This window comes from Carassius gibelio, chromosome A1 (assembly GCF_023724105.1).
Source record: "Carassius gibelio isolate Cgi1373 ecotype wild population from Czech Republic chromosome A1, carGib1.2-hapl.c, whole genome shotgun sequence".
Taxonomy (NCBI): domain Eukaryota; kingdom Metazoa; phylum Chordata; class Actinopteri; order Cypriniformes; family Cyprinidae; genus Carassius; species Carassius gibelio.
The window spans coordinates 28323931-28341325 of NC_068371.1; the positions used below are offsets into that span (position 1 = coordinate 28323931).

At 36.4% G+C, this 17395-nt stretch overlaps 2 protein-coding genes across 3 annotated transcripts; one reads left to right on the forward strand and one right to left on the reverse strand.

Moving 5' to 3' along the window:
• Nucleotides 1-68: 68 nt before the first annotated feature.
• LOC128017522 (probable E3 ubiquitin-protein ligase HERC4) lies at nucleotides 69-8293 on the reverse strand. The gene is made up of 25 exons (XM_052602933.1): nucleotides 8156-8293; nucleotides 7668-7952; nucleotides 7410-7524; nucleotides 6756-6832; nucleotides 6420-6641; nucleotides 6188-6279; nucleotides 5968-6098; nucleotides 5679-5806; nucleotides 5506-5576; nucleotides 5295-5413; nucleotides 5030-5089; nucleotides 4855-4930; nucleotides 4468-4654; nucleotides 4228-4388; nucleotides 4073-4147; nucleotides 3922-3990; nucleotides 3739-3807; nucleotides 3192-3341; nucleotides 2963-3103; nucleotides 2709-2875; nucleotides 2549-2615; nucleotides 2403-2461; nucleotides 905-1088; nucleotides 726-825; nucleotides 69-626 (listed from the first exon to the last, which is right to left on the reverse strand). Exons 2-25 carry the CDS (start codon nucleotides 7879-7881, stop codon nucleotides 412-414), a joined length of 2949 nt encoding a protein of 982 aa, XP_052458893.1. The 5' UTR covers nucleotides 7882-7952; nucleotides 8156-8293; the 3' UTR covers nucleotides 69-411.
• Nucleotides 8294-8691: 398 nt separating this feature from the next.
• On the forward strand, nucleotides 8692-16396 carry LOC128017560 (protein phosphatase 1K, mitochondrial-like). Of its 2 annotated transcripts, none has more exons than XM_052602967.1 (7): nucleotides 8692-8849; nucleotides 9691-10246; nucleotides 11077-11177; nucleotides 13197-13362; nucleotides 13449-13593; nucleotides 13905-14039; nucleotides 14696-16396. In XM_052602967.1, exons 2-7 carry the CDS (start codon nucleotides 9807-9809, stop codon nucleotides 14825-14827), a joined length of 1119 nt encoding a protein of 372 aa, XP_052458927.1. In that variant the 5' UTR covers nucleotides 8692-8849; nucleotides 9691-9806; the 3' UTR covers nucleotides 14828-16396. The 2 variants fall into 2 exon arrangements, with proteins under 2 accessions (XP_052458927.1, XP_052458934.1); XM_052602974.1 differs by lacking the exon at nucleotides 8692-8849 and adding an exon at nucleotides 9322-9595.
• The last annotated feature ends 999 nt before the right edge of the window (nucleotides 16397-17395 follow it).

Here is a 17395-nt window from a genome sequence, read left to right on the forward strand (position 1 = left end):
ATTTTGTCTCTTCCATTCTTCAAATAAAATCAAAATAATGACTTGGTACAAACACTTTTTCCAGTTCTGTTGCCTTTTTTATTCCATGACTTATAATAGATGTAATTTAAAAGATAGATAATACGAGAAGTAATTAGGAGAATGTCTTTTTAAACACAGAATAACAGGAAAAAGATTAAGGTTTTGAGATTGCATACCAAAATATATGTTATAATATAGGGGAAAAAAGAATAAAGCTCTCGTGTTTTTATTTACAAGTATTTACTATATCAACTATATAAATCTACATAAATAATGTAACAACATTAATCAAAAGGTTTTGTTCCCAATGAAAGAGATCTGTGTTGCATCTACATGGCAAATCTGTGACTGCATAGCTTATATTTTGGGGTTGGGAACCTGGAGGGAAGTTCACCCTCGTCCAAAAACCTCACAAAAGCTGATTGCGTGCATTAGCTTGTCCCGGAGTGTGTTGATATCGCTGTATTTTGGAAGAATTAATCTGCCGAAACAGGTCTGGGCCACTGGCAGTCGGTCTTCTGGATCAGGACAGTTTAACTGTGAAATCTTCATAGAGCGCTGTGAGAAACCTCCCTCAGGGACACGGTCCGTTCCATACAAGAAAGCTAGAGAAAAATAAATAATGTGAAGATGTGAGTTAATAATAACATTACTTTAATGTGTATGTGACGTAGATGCATCAAGATGTTCAAGACAACGCTTACTCAGAAGCTTCCTCTTGTTCTCCTCTGTGAACTCAAAGAAAACAGTCCAGAAGTTCTTGATGAGCTCCTCAGAGGCTGAACAATTTTCATAGGAAGCACACTAAGATGAAGCAGAAAAAATCAGGTACTATAAAACGTTTAAAATGTTACAAATTGGTAAGTTTCTTGAACGCTTTTACCTGCTGAAGCTCCTTCCACTCGTATTTAGGTGAACCCTGGAGAAGCTGCTTGAGTTCCTCGGGGTGGAACATTTTCCAGAAATCGAGCGGGCACCCCTTAAAGAAACCTCTTGAAAAATGCTCAAACTGATTCTTCACTGATTTGTTGAAAACAGTGTCGACATACAAATCCACATAATTCCATCTGCAAAAAAAAAAAAAAATTGCTATAATAGATAAAGAAATCTAGCACTGCAAAACAGGAAACATCTACAGCACCTATAGGCTAAATACCTTGTTTTATGTTGTCTTTTCATGTAATATCCATTCAGAAGTAATGGATAATTCATTGAAGTATATAACAGTTTTTCTCAGTCACTTTAGTACATTTTTAGACTTTTTGATTCCTAACCAGGATATGCATTTCTCAAAACAATTCATACAAACAGAGACACACAATGGAAGAATGAAGCTCTCATTGGGTTTTTATTTACAAATATTTACTATATCAACTATATAAATCTACATAAATAATGTAACAACATTAATCAAAATGTTTTGTTCCCACTGAAAATCTCTCACTTTGTATATTTATGTATCTATATAAAGTATATTTACTTTATAATGTAAAATGCAAGTGTACTACTGTAATATGAAGCATTACAGTTAGTATACAGTATTATTGTACGGTGCACAGTGTTTGACTACATTACATATATCTACTGTGAACAAGTGTTTGAATGATTAAGGACACAGTTATTCTCCCCATTTCTGTCTGCATCTTTCAACCAAGCTTATGATTAATATCAAGGTCCACTATAGAGGTACTTTTTTCATCGGAAACGTGGCTACATCCTCAGCCTCTTCTACTCCCTTGTGTGCCTCCTTACCCTTTCACCTACCCTTTTAGAGAACTGGTTGATCTCTGGTTGACCTAACGTTTGACATTCCCCTTCATTAGTAAAATTCAAGATTCACTGGCACATTTTGTAATTTTTTCTAAGCGCCAGTCTAATGACAAATATGACTAACAGATTATGACAACTAGCTCAACCATTTTGCATTGATTGGCTTAAGCAATTAACTATTGCCTAGGTGTTTTGGGTGTAAAACTATTCAACAGAGAACTAGTATAAAATACAATATTTTGACCAACACGATATAAACAACTGATAATGTAGTAAACGGCAGACAATTGTATATAATACATTGCATGAATGTACAGAAGCATCCGCAATTTGTTCAAAAGTAGGAGAAATTGCTTTTATGATGTGCACATGTTCAACCTCCACATCATCTACAAGTAATTTTGAGAATTTTAATTCAGATCTGAGAAATGTACCAAAGCAACTTTGAAAAACTGTATAACATCACAAGGACATTTAGAAAAGGGAACATTTTATCAAGACCAGCTTGTTTGAAAGATTCAAAGATATTGTTAAGAGTTTGAAGAGTTGAGACAGACAGACAGACAGACAGATAGATAGTCAATTACAAAGGTAGAGCAAACAGTTTCTACCTATTAGATTTGGTCACTAGAATTTGATTTCCATTTGGAATGAGCTCCTGCCCTTTGACCTGAAAGAGGTAAAGAGCATCACTAATGTACGTTTTAAAATAACAGCTTTGTACACTAATACACAAGAACCATAGAAACGGTATTACCATGAAATCCAAAGAGAGCATTTCCAATACCTCGTCCTCATCCTCCTCAAGAAGGCTTTTCAGACTTCTAATGTGAGATTTTTTAAATACAGTTATGGATATGACTTGCTCTGTAAAGATATGTATAAAATCGAATGTCTTGTAGTCTTTAACTGTTTACCTGGCCTCCACAGGAGACAGCTCCTCCAGATCATTCAGAGTGGGACTCAGCTGGAGAAGTTTCTTGTACAAGGCCAGCGGGAAGTCAAGGTTTATATGATGATGGTTGTAGAGTGCCATTCCACAGATGACACCAAGATAGTAAAAATCACTATCATCTTGCATGCCCTGTAAAGACACAAGCATCATAGCACATCTTGATATATGAGGGAAACCACATGAGCAGGAAAGAGTAATGTTTGGTGAAGAGCTTACATCAGGATTGAACCAAACCAGTGAACTCTCGTGGACTTCCAGCACCTTCTTCTCCCATTTCAGAAGAGACTGGAAAAGGAGGGAGAAAAATTCTGCTGATAAACCTCTCATATCTATTCCATTCTCCCCGACGAACACCACCTGTACAGGAGAGTTTCATAAAGGTTAAATGTTTCACAACACAAGGCTTGTGTGTTTCAAATGGTCAGCTTTTGAATTTTCTATTTACCTTCAATTCGTTGGAAAATGAGTGGGTGCCTTGTCTGAGATACTCAAGTGTGTCGGTCAACACCGATTCTCTGTTTATGCGCAACGTGCTGACATCGTCATTCAATATGAATCTGTCTTGACTTCTCTGTATCCATTCATCCCGCAAGTACTTAAAAAAGTACAATATTGTTAGCTGGTTATTTGCATTTACATTCGCAGGGTGTTTTAAAAAATTGAAAACTTTTTATTAATTAATACAACAACAGCATTTTGGGGGCCTGAAAACGGAAACTGTTTAATATGTGAAAACTCTGACATCATGCACGTGTTTCTTTACAAAGTGACATCACCAACTACTGGCCTGGCATGCATAATACGTTTTTTTTTTCTTTGGCGCTCTCTTTGATTTTTGTGAACGGCGATTGTTTTGCGAATTTTGTCTGTACATGAAGCTTTCAAAAACACCAAGGACAAACGTCTCCGTTTTTAATACATCACTGTCGTGTAAATGCTCAGATTAGCATGGCATATGTATGAATGAGTGCATCCTCATGTTTGTCACTTACACGAAACATTCTCCATTTAGATTCAGTGTCAGCCGCAAAAGGGAACTTGAATAATATTTTAATAATTCCCTGAAAGAAAGATACATGGGAGTAATATAGGATTTTTTATAGTTATTGGACAAAGAACATAAAACGTTTATGCAAATATTAATATGTATCATATCAGAAGCCTTCAATACCCACAATGTAGTAGTTTTTCAAATCGGTTTCATAGTAATCAAACCCGTCCAGGTCTTCCATGGTGGCTTGCAGCTATTGATGCAGAAAAAGAGAATTTTCTTGTATTTTGGTTTTCCTGAAAGAAAAATATATTCTCTATTGCTATGGTTTTTACCGTATCTAGTAGATCATTGATCTCATGAATGATGAAATCCCTGTTTGTAAAGTCTCTGTTGGCACTGCAGCAGACCTTCACAACAAAGTATAAAAAAAAATATTATTATAATTATAGGTTCAATTACATATTTGATCCAATGCTTAAAAAGGCACCTGATAGATCATCTGAAGGATCTGCATGAAGTTCTCCAAGTGATGTGTATCCTGATTCATTTCTCCACGAGAAACCTGGCCAATCATCTCAGCAGATGGTTTCTGAAATAACCTGACCAGGCTTTTGAGGCAATCATCCGGCAGTTTGGACCAGTACTTCTCTGAGAACACAATATAAAAATACTTAGACAAATAAAACAAGGTCAAAAACACAAAGGCTGAAAAGTCTTACAGCTTTACCTAAAACCTTGCGAACGGCGGGTTTCAGCTCAAGAATTTTGGAGGCCAGCGCTTCAGTGAGTTCAGTTCGTTGCTGTTTCTGGAGACGTCTGATGAGCTCAGGCAGGAGGATGTAAAGTCTTAGTGATTCCTCACCAAATGGATTGGGATTCAAAGATTGCAGCATCTGTTGAACCACCTCCACTACCTGAGATATACAAGTATAAGGAATTTCAGGTTGAGTACAGTTTAAATCAATTAAACTTGTTCTTTAGTTTGTGAAAGTAAACAAAAAGTAAACATACACCACACAGATGATAGAAAACCCCTTTCAGCACCTTTAAACTATATACAATTTATCTGCATCTTTAATGTTAAATAAACTGAATATTTTGGATTTGTTATTACCTTTGATGTCACCTTTTCATTCTCTAATAACTTTGAAAAAGCCTTTTCAGCCAGCTCAAAATCATGTTCATCACGACTACAAAAACAAAGGTTTACATACATATTTGTGATGATTTCAGCTGATTGATTTTGGGCTCAAAAATTGCTAGACATTATCTATGTATTTCTGAGTTACCTTGCTTTGAGAAAACTTCCATTCAAACAGGCAGAAGAGGAAAACACTTTTTTTATTTCCCTGTAATCATAAACCATTTATATGCATTACCTTACCATATAAAAAATTACAGGCCACATAACATTAGTAAGTTTAAAAAGATCCCCAAAGGCAAGTACTGACAAACACTTTGACAATATTTATTATATTTAAATAATGATTTTTTTTAAGGGAGGCATGGACATAAAACCCAAATGAAAACTGAAGCTCATTCTATGTAACTCACTTCTTTATTGCTGCCCATGAGTCTCTGTCAGACACCCAGCGGTCAATCATTCTGTCATTTAATGTCAAAACCTCTCTGATAGGATTGGGTTTAGACTTTGCAGACTTATTTCCAAGTACCTACAAAAAAAAATAATAATAATAATAACATAATTAATCCCAATGCAGCAATGATGTTAAACTATTTATGAATGAAAACTGCCATGTCTTACTTTGAAAGACAAAGCGAAGGAATGATTCTCCCCAGCTATGAGTTTTTCAATCGTATATTCATGATTACATTCTGTGTGCAACAAATACTTGATTTAGATCTCTGAGCATCATCATGACTATCAAAAATATTCATAACAAAATAGCCTATTGCTATAAAATGATTTTTAATTACGAGTTGACAGATCCACAGGGAAAGGCACAGACTTCTTGATCATTTTGCAATTTCCCAACTTCCCTTGCATCCAACATCCAAATGAGTAGATCCGCTTTGACGATGCGACTGATACGAGAGTGTGATGTCTTTATCCAAAAAATAATCAAATGCCTAATTACTGAGCAGAACTCAAACATCAGTTGAACGTGTAAAGATTTATGTATGAGAGCTTTATGCACAGTGCATAAAAATCTGTTCTATTGCTCTGAAATGCTGATTGCTAATAATGCTTATGAACGGTCTTTACCTCCCACATGTGACCTGTGACACTTCAGATCCCCACAGTTCAGCAACCACCCGAGGATGATGCTCGTCTTTGAATGATTTGTGCCCAAGCTGACCAGAACCTCCTGATCCAAATGTGAATACTGTACCACCCTGAAACACTAACTATTTACTACATTTTCTGTCCAGCTTGCTTTTATGTTAGATACAGCATAAAATATAATATATTATGACCATAGTACCTTCGATAAAGTGGCGGTGTGTTCCCCTCCACATGAGATGGACACAGTTTTCTTCTGGTTAAGACTCTTTACAACCGTTGGGACGTGTCTGTCTGTGGTAGTATAAAAACAGTACATCTGTCACTTACAAATACATCATATTCATGCTTTGACATAAATATGACACAGTGTTGCACAATTTTATATGTACTTACTATTTTTATTTAATTTTTACAAATTAAAATAATAAGACCTGTAGTGTCTCCGAGGCCCAGCTGTCCAGCAGAGTTCTTTCCCCATCCAAACACGACTCCAGAGAGAGACAACCCAAAGCTGTGGTCTCCTCCAGCGCTGATCTGAGCCAGTGGGACCCCACTCAGACTCTTAACATGTTGAGCAGACGGAGAGCCGGGATGATCTTTCTCTAAACCCAGCTGACCGTGAGAGTTATCACCCCATACGAACACATGACCATCTGAAAGAGCAACAGAACTGAATATCTACACTCAGATGTCGGTTTATTATCAATCATGAGATGTCAAAATATGAAAGCAATGTGTTAGATGTTAGATGCAATAGTTGTTAATACCGTGGGTTAGTGCCATTGAATGATGGTCTCCACATGCGATCTGAATCACCTGCCTGTTATCCAGACCTTTGAGAGGCCTGCAGAGACAAGAAAATCTGTCATTTATCTATCTATCTACCTATCTATCTATATACGGTATATACCACAAAACCAGTCTTAAGTCACTGGGGTATATTTGTAGCAATAGCCAAAAATACATTGTATGGGTCAAAATGATATCGATTTTTCTTTTATGGCAAAAATCATTAGCACATTAAGTAAAGATCTTGTTCCATGTAGATATTTTGCAAATTTCCTACTGTAAATATATCAAAACTTCATTTTTGATTACTAATATGCATTGCTAAGAACTTTATTTGGAGAAATGTAAAGGTGATTTTCTCAATATTTCAATTGTTTTGCCCCGTCAGATTCCAGATTTTCAAATTGTTGTATTTTGGCCAAATAATATTGTCATATCCTAACAAACCATACATCAATGGAAAGCTTATTTATTCAGCTTTTATGTTATGTATAAATTTCAGTTTCTAAAAATGTACCCCTATGACTGGTTTTGTGGTCCATGGTCACACACACACACACACACACACACACACACACACACACACACACACACACACACACACAGTAATTTATAGGCTAATGTAATTTAACCTGCACACAGTAGATTTGTCCATGATGAGAACATTTCCTCCATAAGCAAGAAGAACGGCACCATCTCCTCCACAGACGATCAGTCTGATTCTGTCATTCTTTAGCTGCAGGTGCTCTGGAATAAATACAATATTTTCATCAGTTAATTGTGATGTCATTAATTAACATACAGTAGATCATCTCAAATATAAATATGTGACCTTTATCTTACATTTATAACTTTTTAATGAAGACAAAGTGTAATCTAGTGTGTCATACTTAGTTTTCCATCATGATTATCTTGTTCACTGCGCAATCTCAGGACCGAGACCTTCCCATCCCGGACGAATCCAACAAAACTCCGTCCAGCTGACATGTCCTGAACTTTTGATTTCGGACACATGGACCGAATTCCACAATTACCATGTTTGACTTTGTCCTGCTGTTCCAGTCCCAAACCCTCTCTGATCTGCGCTCCCCAATAACACAACATGACCCCAGCTGACGGAACAGACTCTAGCTGTCTCTCTGCTTCCCCGGACTGACGAACACACTCATAACAAACTGAAAGCAAATACGAAAGTTAAGAAGGAAATGCTGGTTTCAGCCTAAACGATACTCATTCGACTTCCCAGTTCCCACAAAATGAAAGCGTTTGGTATCATATCTTCTACTGGTTGTTGTTATGCTCGCTTGAGGGGATTTTTGGATTTTTGACGTATGCGAAAATGCAAATGGAAATTTTTTTTTCGACAAAATAACGTTACTTTAAAAAGTCATGTGACTTTGCGCTATGGGACGGCAAATCCTGACTAAACCAGCGGGCCTATCTCATTCCACAGCACCTGAAATGTTTTTATATTGTCATTTGCTGGAGCTATGTCTGTCGTCATTTCTGTATTGCCTCCCAGAACTGTTAAACGACGAAGAGCAGCATCCACCTCCAAAAGCAACATAACCGCTTTCATTGTGTTTCTTCTGCTCGTTCTGATGTGCAAGTCATATATTATTATATTCAGTAGCTTCTCCTTTGTTAGTGATGTAACATTATAGTGACAGTTTATCAGGAAGTGACGGTTTTGTTTTCTTTGACTCGTTGGATGGTAAACGGAGCTTGTACGCAAATGTTTTGTGCGATATTCCAATTTTGTTAAATTCGCAACGTTGGATGGAAACCTGTGACATAAAATTTTAGAAACATTTTATAAAGGCTATAAGTTTAGAACGCCTTCTACAACTTCTCCTAAATCATTGGTTTAAACCCATGTCAATCATAATAGTCTGGCCAATCAACTGATTGAACCGCACCGACGAAACGGAGGGATCTGATTGGCTCATGTGTTGTTGGCGTAGCTAAGCCTAAAACGACATTGAGAAGAAATTACCCACTGTTTGATATTACGTATACATTAACCCCTCAGTTTAAACAAGGACATACCATATCGCATTGTTATCATAAAGGTAAGTAGCAAACAAAAGACTAGTAATTGTACAATATTCGCGTTCTGCTGTAAGGGCAATTTATCCGTTTGCTAGTAGCGCGTGAGCGCCGAGAGGCACAGCTCAAAGGTTCATCTCCATTTTGGTTGTTGTGATTAATGTTTACACTCAGTATTACACTTATTGTATAATTTATATATATTTCAGCTTTTTTGTGTGTTGATTTTTTTGTTTAGAATTTGAATAACGAGTGGATTGAAGGTTTTGCCAGCATGTTGTTATATAAGCGGAAGGTTGCGTCATGTTTATTTAACGTTAAGTTAACCTCTAACGTTATTCATATTTAACTGGTTGATTCTTCGACCATCTATCTACATTTGGGGTTATTCCTCTTTTAAATGATTGTATTAATGTTTTGTTTTTGCAAGTAATATGTTCATAATCTATGAATTAAATAGGGGGCGCGGCACAACGTGTATGGCGTTTTAAAACAGACTCCATTTGGGACTTGTCTTGCAGTAAACATGCTGTTCAGTTTTTAAACAAAGACTGTCTTATAGGCTTACGAGCTGACTACCTAGGTAGCATTTATTAGGCATGTGTGTATATACATGGGAGTGGCTGTAAGCTAGTTTTCAAAGTTAAGGTTATGCTTTAAAACCTAATGAGCTGACTACTTGGGTAACTATTTTTGGAAGTCATAGGCGACTAAAACGTGCAATCTGTGGAGGCATCTAGTTACCTTTTGAGAGACAGCTAAAAGCTAGGTGCTTCCTGACACATAGTATGAACATCTAGGGATTAACAAGCCTTGGGTCAAGTCATTATTCTTATTTATCTATTTTTTTTACTTGTTTTTCAGAGAACTCCTGGTCAAGACAGAATATTGACAGCAACCACTTACCTGCATTCTGCACTGATTTCTGAAGCGTATTTAAGGGCCATTTGTTCACTAAGTGTTGTATCCTGCCACGGAGTATGTCAGTGGCTCTTCTCATGCGATATGCCACATTCAGTGGATCCCGTGTCTGCTGCAAAGCTGTCCTTGGCATAACCGGCATCCACCAAGAAGACCCGAGAAGGGCTCTACACACTCCATCATCTCCTCGGTGCAGCAACTCTCGCTTTGATCCAGACAGCAGTGGCCGTCCAACTACCTGGGACTCCTTTGGGATCTGGGACAGCCGAATTGATGAGCCCATCTTGCTTCCGTCGAGCATCCGATATGGTAAACCTATTCCCAAAGTTAGCCTGTCCAAGGTGGGCTGCGCTTCACAGATTGGCCAGCGGAAGGTGAATGAAGACCGCTATCAGCTATCGCAGATGACGGACAACATCATGTACTTTGCAGTGTTTGATGGGCACGGAGGTGCAGAGGCTGCTGATTTCTGCCACAAAAACATGGAGAAGCATATTAAGTAAGGATCGTTGGTTCTAAAACAATAGTTTGCCCCCCCCCCCAAAATTTTTTGCTGAAAATGTACACGCCCTCAGGCCATTCAAGATGGAGATGAGTTTCTTTCTTCACTAGAACAGATTTGGAGAAATTCAGGATTACAACATTTGCTCACTAGTTGGTCCTCTGCAAAGGATTCCACTGGATGACTCCAATCTATCAATTGATGTCTTGTGAAGCGAAAAGCTTTGTGAGGAAAAAGTGAAAGGTGAATCAAATCCATTGTCCTCTCACATCAAAATCCACTGACATATTTCTCTCCTGATTCAGAAGAGACCATTTTCAACTGGGTAAAACAATATTATGTACTCATTTTAGCTGGAGGCTTGAAGGTTTGAAGTTAATGATGTCTTGATGTAAACACGCAGCTTTATTCTTCATAAGATGTTAATGCATGGACTGGAGTCATGTGGATTACTTGTGGATTATTGTGATGTTTTATCAGCTGTTTGAACTCACATTCTGATGGCACCTATTCACTCCAGAGGATCCATTGGTGAGCAATTGATGTATTGCTAAATTCTGTTCAGATGCAAAAACAAACTCTATACCTATGATGGGCTGAAAGTAAGTACGTTTACATTAAAGTAAAATTTTTGGGTGAAATATTTAATTAGTTGGTGTGCATTTTGTTTTGAAATCACTTGACCAGTTTTGTAAAGAATATGTAAGGTGTTCCATATACAACAGATGCTCATGATTGTACTGTGCTTCTAAACCATGATGGGCTTCTGAATCAGGCACTTCAGAATAACTAACTGCTGATTTTGGACCTTTTTACTTGTGTTTCAGAGATATTACTGAGGAGGAGGATAACTTGGAATTAGTTTTAACCAAAGCATTTCTTGAGGTGGACAAAGCGTTAGCAAGGCATCTTCACTTCAGTGCAGATGGTAGGTCTTATTTCACTGATTTATTTTTGTTTTAAAGCATGCACAGATTCTCAGCTGTTGTTTTAGAGTCTTCATTTATAAGTATTGTTTTGATGCATCAGGTAACAGAGCTAAATGGACATTTGTGAGCAGAACATGACAATGTAGAATATATGTATATATATATATATATATATATATATATATATATATATATATATATATATATATATATATATATATATATATATATATATATATATTTTTTTTTTTTTTTTTTTTTTATTAAAATAAATAATGATCACTATTAAAGAGCAGTGAAGACTTTATGGTCGTTGTAGTTCACATATTTCTCTCTGGCTCTGTAAAATGCGTCCATCACAACATGGATAGCACTTCACATGCTTGTGTTGTAAACTAAGGGTGGGTTAAAAAAATATTCCTAGATGTATAAATATTCTTAGAATTTAAATGATTAAAAAACCTTTTATTACAATAAATATAAGTATCTGCCATTTTTTACTTTATATGTGTTTTTTATTTTGTAAATGTAGGGAAATGTTATAAGTCCTATGTATCTGCTGTTCTTATAAAAAAATATCCTAAATGGTTTTCCTAAAATATACTTGCTAAACTAATTTGACATAACAACAAGTGTGTTATTAAAATTAACCTTTTAGTGAAAGTGTTTGCTCCTTTTCTCTGCTCGCAACTGGACAATTGACGTAACTACGTAGTCAAATATCTGTGCTGTGGCACGCAGAAACCTTGTCAATTGAAAATGGGAATTAGTTGTTTATGTTTTCAAAAAAAAAAAAAATTATTTGTATTTTAGGGCTGAAAAATGACACACTAATATATATTAACAAACTTTACTTAAGTTAAACCTTTAAGTTATTATACTCATTTATTCCATTTCTGTTTTTTTCTATTTAGCCAATAAGCTAAGCCATTTTAATATAGTAAAGATTTGTACCCAACTCGGTTGCTGAAAAATTGATGCATCAGGAATTATTTGGAATAGCATCACCTTATAGTATCCAAGATGACTATTAAATCCCGCTGTTAATATATGATAATTACACATAGTTTTTAAAAAGTTACTTTCAGATTCATCTGTGTTGATAAGGGTTTTAAATGCTGTTGTGATAGAATAAATAGACTTGTGCCAGGTTCATCATATTCATGTAGTGTGTGGCCCACTTGTGTGGCCTGCTGCGTGACATGTCCAATCTTGCCCTGTGTGTGTGCGTGTTATTTACAACAGCCGTGGACCCAGCTTACCCCTATAAGAGCTGCAGCTCTGCGGTACCTTTATGGAGGCCGGAGGGTTAGATTGCTCCAGCGGGTCCTTGCGTGGACTTTTGGAAGGTTCCTGACCTTTCTCTCTTTCTTTCCTTTCTGTCTTTCTCTTCATCTCTCTTAACTGTGCTCTGCCTTCTTCACATGTGTTGGTTGCTGGAAAGTGATTGATTAGTCATTGTGTTAAATTTATTTGTATTTTTTTGTGTATGGATAATGCTAGTTGATGACAGAGAAAAGCACAAGAACTTTGCTGTGGGAGTCATTTTTTAGTGAAGAAATGCTATTTGCTAAAAGAGATGTGACTCTTAAAAGAATGCTGTTTAATGCTTTTTTTAATGCTAAGCATAAAGTATTTCCTACACAGTGGTGTTCATTTTTCTAACATGTGTCCTATGTGTTTTAGATAGTCAGAAAGGCACAGTGCTACCTGCTTGCCTTGACCGCTCTAGTACATCATCTCTTTTGGAATCTCCCTCTTTTTTGTTTCAGTTTACATTTGTTTTTATCAAATGCTTGATTACCAAAACAATGTGTACATATCTCATAAATATGCACAGTATGGTGTAGTGTAGCACACTAGAATTGCATGCACATCTCAGGACTAAGAGTAAATAGCTGTTTAATTTCAATGTGTGTTTGTACTGTAACAGATGCAAACTCTGTATTGCGTGTCTTACTGTTTCTGTGACCGTATCACAAACTAACCCTTCTGTCTCGCTCTCTGGTGTGTTACAGCCTCTCTGTTGAGTGCAGGGACGACGGCCACAGTGGCACTGCTCAGAGATGGGATCGAGCTGGTGGTGGGCAGTGTGGGGGACAGCCGAGCCATGCTGTGCCGCAAAGGCAAACCCCTCAATCTCACTGTGGATCACACGCCTGAGAGAAAGGATGAAAAAGAGAGGTACAGACAGTTAGCCTAACTTCTCCAAGCAGATTGAGACACTGTTGAGTCCATGTCTTTTGAAAACCATGTGCTTGTTTCTGAAGGATACGCAAGACTGGAGGTTTTATTTCATGGAATAGTTTTGGTCAACCGCACGTCAATGGCAGACTGGCCATGACACGCAGCATTGGAGATTTCGACCTCAAGACGTCAGGGGTCATTGCAGAACCAGAGACTAAGAGAATTTCAGTGAGAGCTTTTTCTTTAAAATTCACTTTCACATATTCAGAATGTTTTTCCCGTAATATAAATTCATATTACTATGTTGTTATTTACATAAATTACTTACTACTGAATTTATACAAAAACACATAATTTTACTCTGAGTACTTTTGAGTCAACATTTTTAAATATAATAATAAAAAAAATATATATATTATTTTATTTAGAAATAAATAATTGTAATACATTTTTCAATGTAACATAAATATTTATTCAATATTGTACTAAATTATATTTTAATTTAAGTTGTATTGATTTAAGTCTACCTGTATTGTCAGTTGCATCACGTCCATGACTCCTTTCTGGCTCTCACCACTGATGGCATCAACTTCATCATGAACAGTCAAGAGATCTGTGACATCATTAACCAATGTAACGATCCTAAAGAGGCCGCACAACGCATATCTGAGCAGGTGACTCATATAATCCAACGTCCACCATTATTTTATAGTATATTTTCAGCCCTTTATGAGAAACATATATCTCTTTTCCACCAAGGCAGTCTGACTGCTGGTTCTGAGCCAGAGCCTAGTTTCAAATCGGTTCTTTGTCTTTCGACACCCAAAGCACCAGCTCTGAATCAAGAGCAGTGTAAGGCATCAGGGGCCTTTACTTTTGAAAGGCAAAGCAGTTCTTAGAAGGCTCGCCAGTTGAACCAATAACACTGGCTCTGAACTAGCACCCGGTTCATGCTGGTGGAAAAGGGGTAATAAAGGGCTCAAATGAAGGCTAATTTTACACCATTTATTCAGAAGATGCCTTTTGTCTTTTAGTTTGTATCAGTTCCAAATAAAAAACAAATTAATCAAATGAGATGAAGAACCTTTCATTTGTAAAGTGTCGATCCAATTAATTGTTTACAAAAAGGACACAAAATAAAAAAAACTTTGGATTTCTGAACCATTTTTTGAATGTCCAGCAAAATCAACTATACTCTGATATAAAACTACTCATGCAGCTTCATTGATTCTTGTCTTTATTGTGTGTGTGGCAGGTTTAAAGAAGCATAAGATTTGCATTATAACTTCATTGGTTCTTTTCCTTGTTGAACTCTCTCTGTCCCTCTCAGGCTCTTCAATACGGAGCTGAAGACAACAGCACTATCATTGTGGTGCCGTTCGGTGCTTGGGGCAAACACAAAAGCTCTGACGTGAGCTTCTCCTTCAGTCGCAGTTTCGTCTCCAGTGGCCGATGGGCCTAAGCAGAAATAATAAGACCATGATGGTTTAACTGAAACTCAGAAGTAGCTCCCGTGTGTGAATTTACCAATGTGCAATATTCTCCTGTGAGGATCACCTCAAAAAAAGACCATTACAGCCAGAACCCACATTTACTGTGGAGTTGATATTGACTCAACAAGCATTGTTCATTTCTGAACCAATGGAGTTGAAGTTCCCCTGAGGTTCGAGTTTGTCCTTGTCTTTTAGCTCCTTACCTTCATTTGGTTACCTCAGTTTTGGTTTTCACTTTTGCAGATACTATATTTTAAAATAATGCGCTATAGTGGAATCCACAACTGTTCTCCCTACCGTATAATCTCATTTCATTTTCAGAAGAGGAATTTTAAGCGCACTCAGATTTTGAGAGGTTCTGTTATTTTTGTAATCCTCATAACTGTAGTCTTTGAATGTGAAACGACACGCTGAAGCACATTTCAGTGGTCTATACAGGCTTTGTCTGATGGCTGTGCACATTCAGAAGCCCATATTTACAGAGTTAGACCACTTTACATACTATGTATACTAAATTGTGGACTTCTATTCCTTGTTGAAGCACATATTTGTATAACTTTGTCTCCTGTTCAAAATGTGAATGCTCATGGTTTATTCCAGCTTAACCACCAGCAATTTCAAAGCTACTCTAAGAAATGTTCCTACTAAAGGGAATTCACGACCCAACTTTGAGCAACATTTGCAAATGAATTGATGATTTTTCTGTGCCTTTTCCATAAACGTGTTGTTTTCTGACATGCTTGAGTCGTTCTGGTAAGGAACTAATCTTTAGGTTCATAACGTAAGTTTTAAACTGTGACTTGTGCTTGTTTAGTGTTATTAGACAATTTCTTTTGAATGTACAGTTCTAGACAATGCATAGAGCAAAGTCCAGATTTGTGATTTATGTTATTTATATAATGTATATGATGGACAGTTAATTCTATGGTATATGCGATTGTATGTTATATTCAAGTACGTTTAGTTACAGCAGAGAAGTGAGTTTCATTCATTCATTCATTCGCTGACATGATTGTTGTAATTGCAGACTTTCTGCTATAACTTTAAAACCTAAAGCTTTTGATCGGGAAGGCTTTGATTTCCAATGATTTTTTTTTATTTGTAGAGCCATACACATGTGTCCTCATCAAGTCAGCATCTCTGTTCGGTGGATCTGTTCATATTCTGATGCTGTTTCCTGAATTGATTTGAACACTCTTGTCATTCTCATTCAGCATTTCCTATCATTTTAGACTTTTAACAGCCTTTTGCCTTTAATGTCTTCCTCTTTAAAGTTCAAAAGCACATTCAGTATGACAGTGGTCTTTTATCTCCATATGTACTGTTCTTCAGTTATTATGTTTCTGTCAGAATGTATTCTATTCAGTGTTAATACTTCTGTTTGTGGATCTTGCCTAGAACAATCTTTAAAACAACTGCAAGTGTTTCCTGCTCTACACATGGACCTAACTTTGCTTTATTGATATGCAGATATTGTGAAATGTAATGCAGCTGGAAATAAAGTTTCACCAGAAACATCTCTGTTGGATAAACATGAATTATTGTTGCCTATTTAATTGAATCAAATCAAATTTAATTTAATCAAATCTAATATTTATGAAATCCAAGGGGCCATCAAAAGTGTTGTCTCAATTTATTTTTCTTTTATTATTAACCTACAACTAAAAGCATATATTTGACTAGGTGTATAATCTTAAGTTAAAAAACCGGTTTAAAAACTGATGCCTTTGCCCAAATTTGTGTTTTGTCTCCAACTGAAGAGCATAAACCCCAGACGTCTAGTGGTCACTGCAACGGCGTGAGGAGGGTAAGCATCTTTGTTGTATTAATACTGTAAATTGAAGGTTGTGCAATATTTATTTTAGTGCAACACTAACGTTTTTTGTTGGTTTTGCACATACATTGAAAAGCATTTAGTGTAGATTTTGTTATTTTGATGTAGAAATTGTTCATAGATTTCACAAATAGTTCAAAGGAAACAGCAATATACATTACATAGCAATATAAGGGTTACTGGAATATAAAAATACAAAAATACATATGGAGAGGACTTTCACACTACTCACTGACTAGAGCGGCGTTCAAAACAGGTAAGTTAACTTTTCACTGATTTAATATTTCAATACCTCATTTGTATATATGTTTTAATACCAATGTGTGTTTATATATAAGCTTTTAATTCTTGTGGAAGCTGTAAAATATTTTACATACCCCAGATACTTGAATGGAAGTGTGTATATACAACCGATTATTTTTCATGTAAACTTATACATTATATTTTACAGGTGCACAGGAGAACAGCATCTGACCTTCCAAGGCATCAATTACTCATCCTGGGCTTTCTGGCACAACCACATAGCACTTACAGTCCTGACTTAGATTTTTCTCATCATGGCTTACATCAAGCTCAGATTCATTCATAAGTTCTCATAAGTGTTTTGATTTGAGTTCGCTTTCTGAATGCCCATACATTCTGCTCATACAATATCATTTTGTCCTTTACAGTAAGGATGTAAGGCACTTTCTTTCTTATTCTA

Coding starts and splice junctions, on each gene's coding strand:
- LOC128017560 (XM_052602967.1), top strand. CDS start 9,807: ATGTCAGTGGCTCTTCTCATGCGATATGCCACATTCAGTGGATCCCGT. Junction 10,247..11,076: donor AACATGGAGAAGCATATTAA/GTAAGGATCGTT, acceptor CTTGTGTTTCAG/AGATATTACTGAGGAGGAGG. Junction 13,594..13,904: donor CAGAGACTAAGAGAATTTCA/GTGAGAGCTTTT, acceptor CTGTATTGTCAG/TTGCATCACGTCCATGACTC.
- LOC128017522 (XM_052602933.1), bottom strand. CDS start 7,881: ATGTTGTGTTATTGGGGAGCGCAGATCAGAGAGGGTTTGGGACTGGAA. Junction 4,389..4,467: donor CGCCGTTCGCAAGGTTTTAG/GTAAAGCTGTAA, acceptor TTGTGTTCTCAG/AGAAGTACTGGTCCAAACTG. Junction 826..904: donor AGTGGAAGGAGCTTCAGCAG/GTAAAAGCGTTC, acceptor GCTTCATCTTAG/TGTGCTTCCTATGAAAATTG.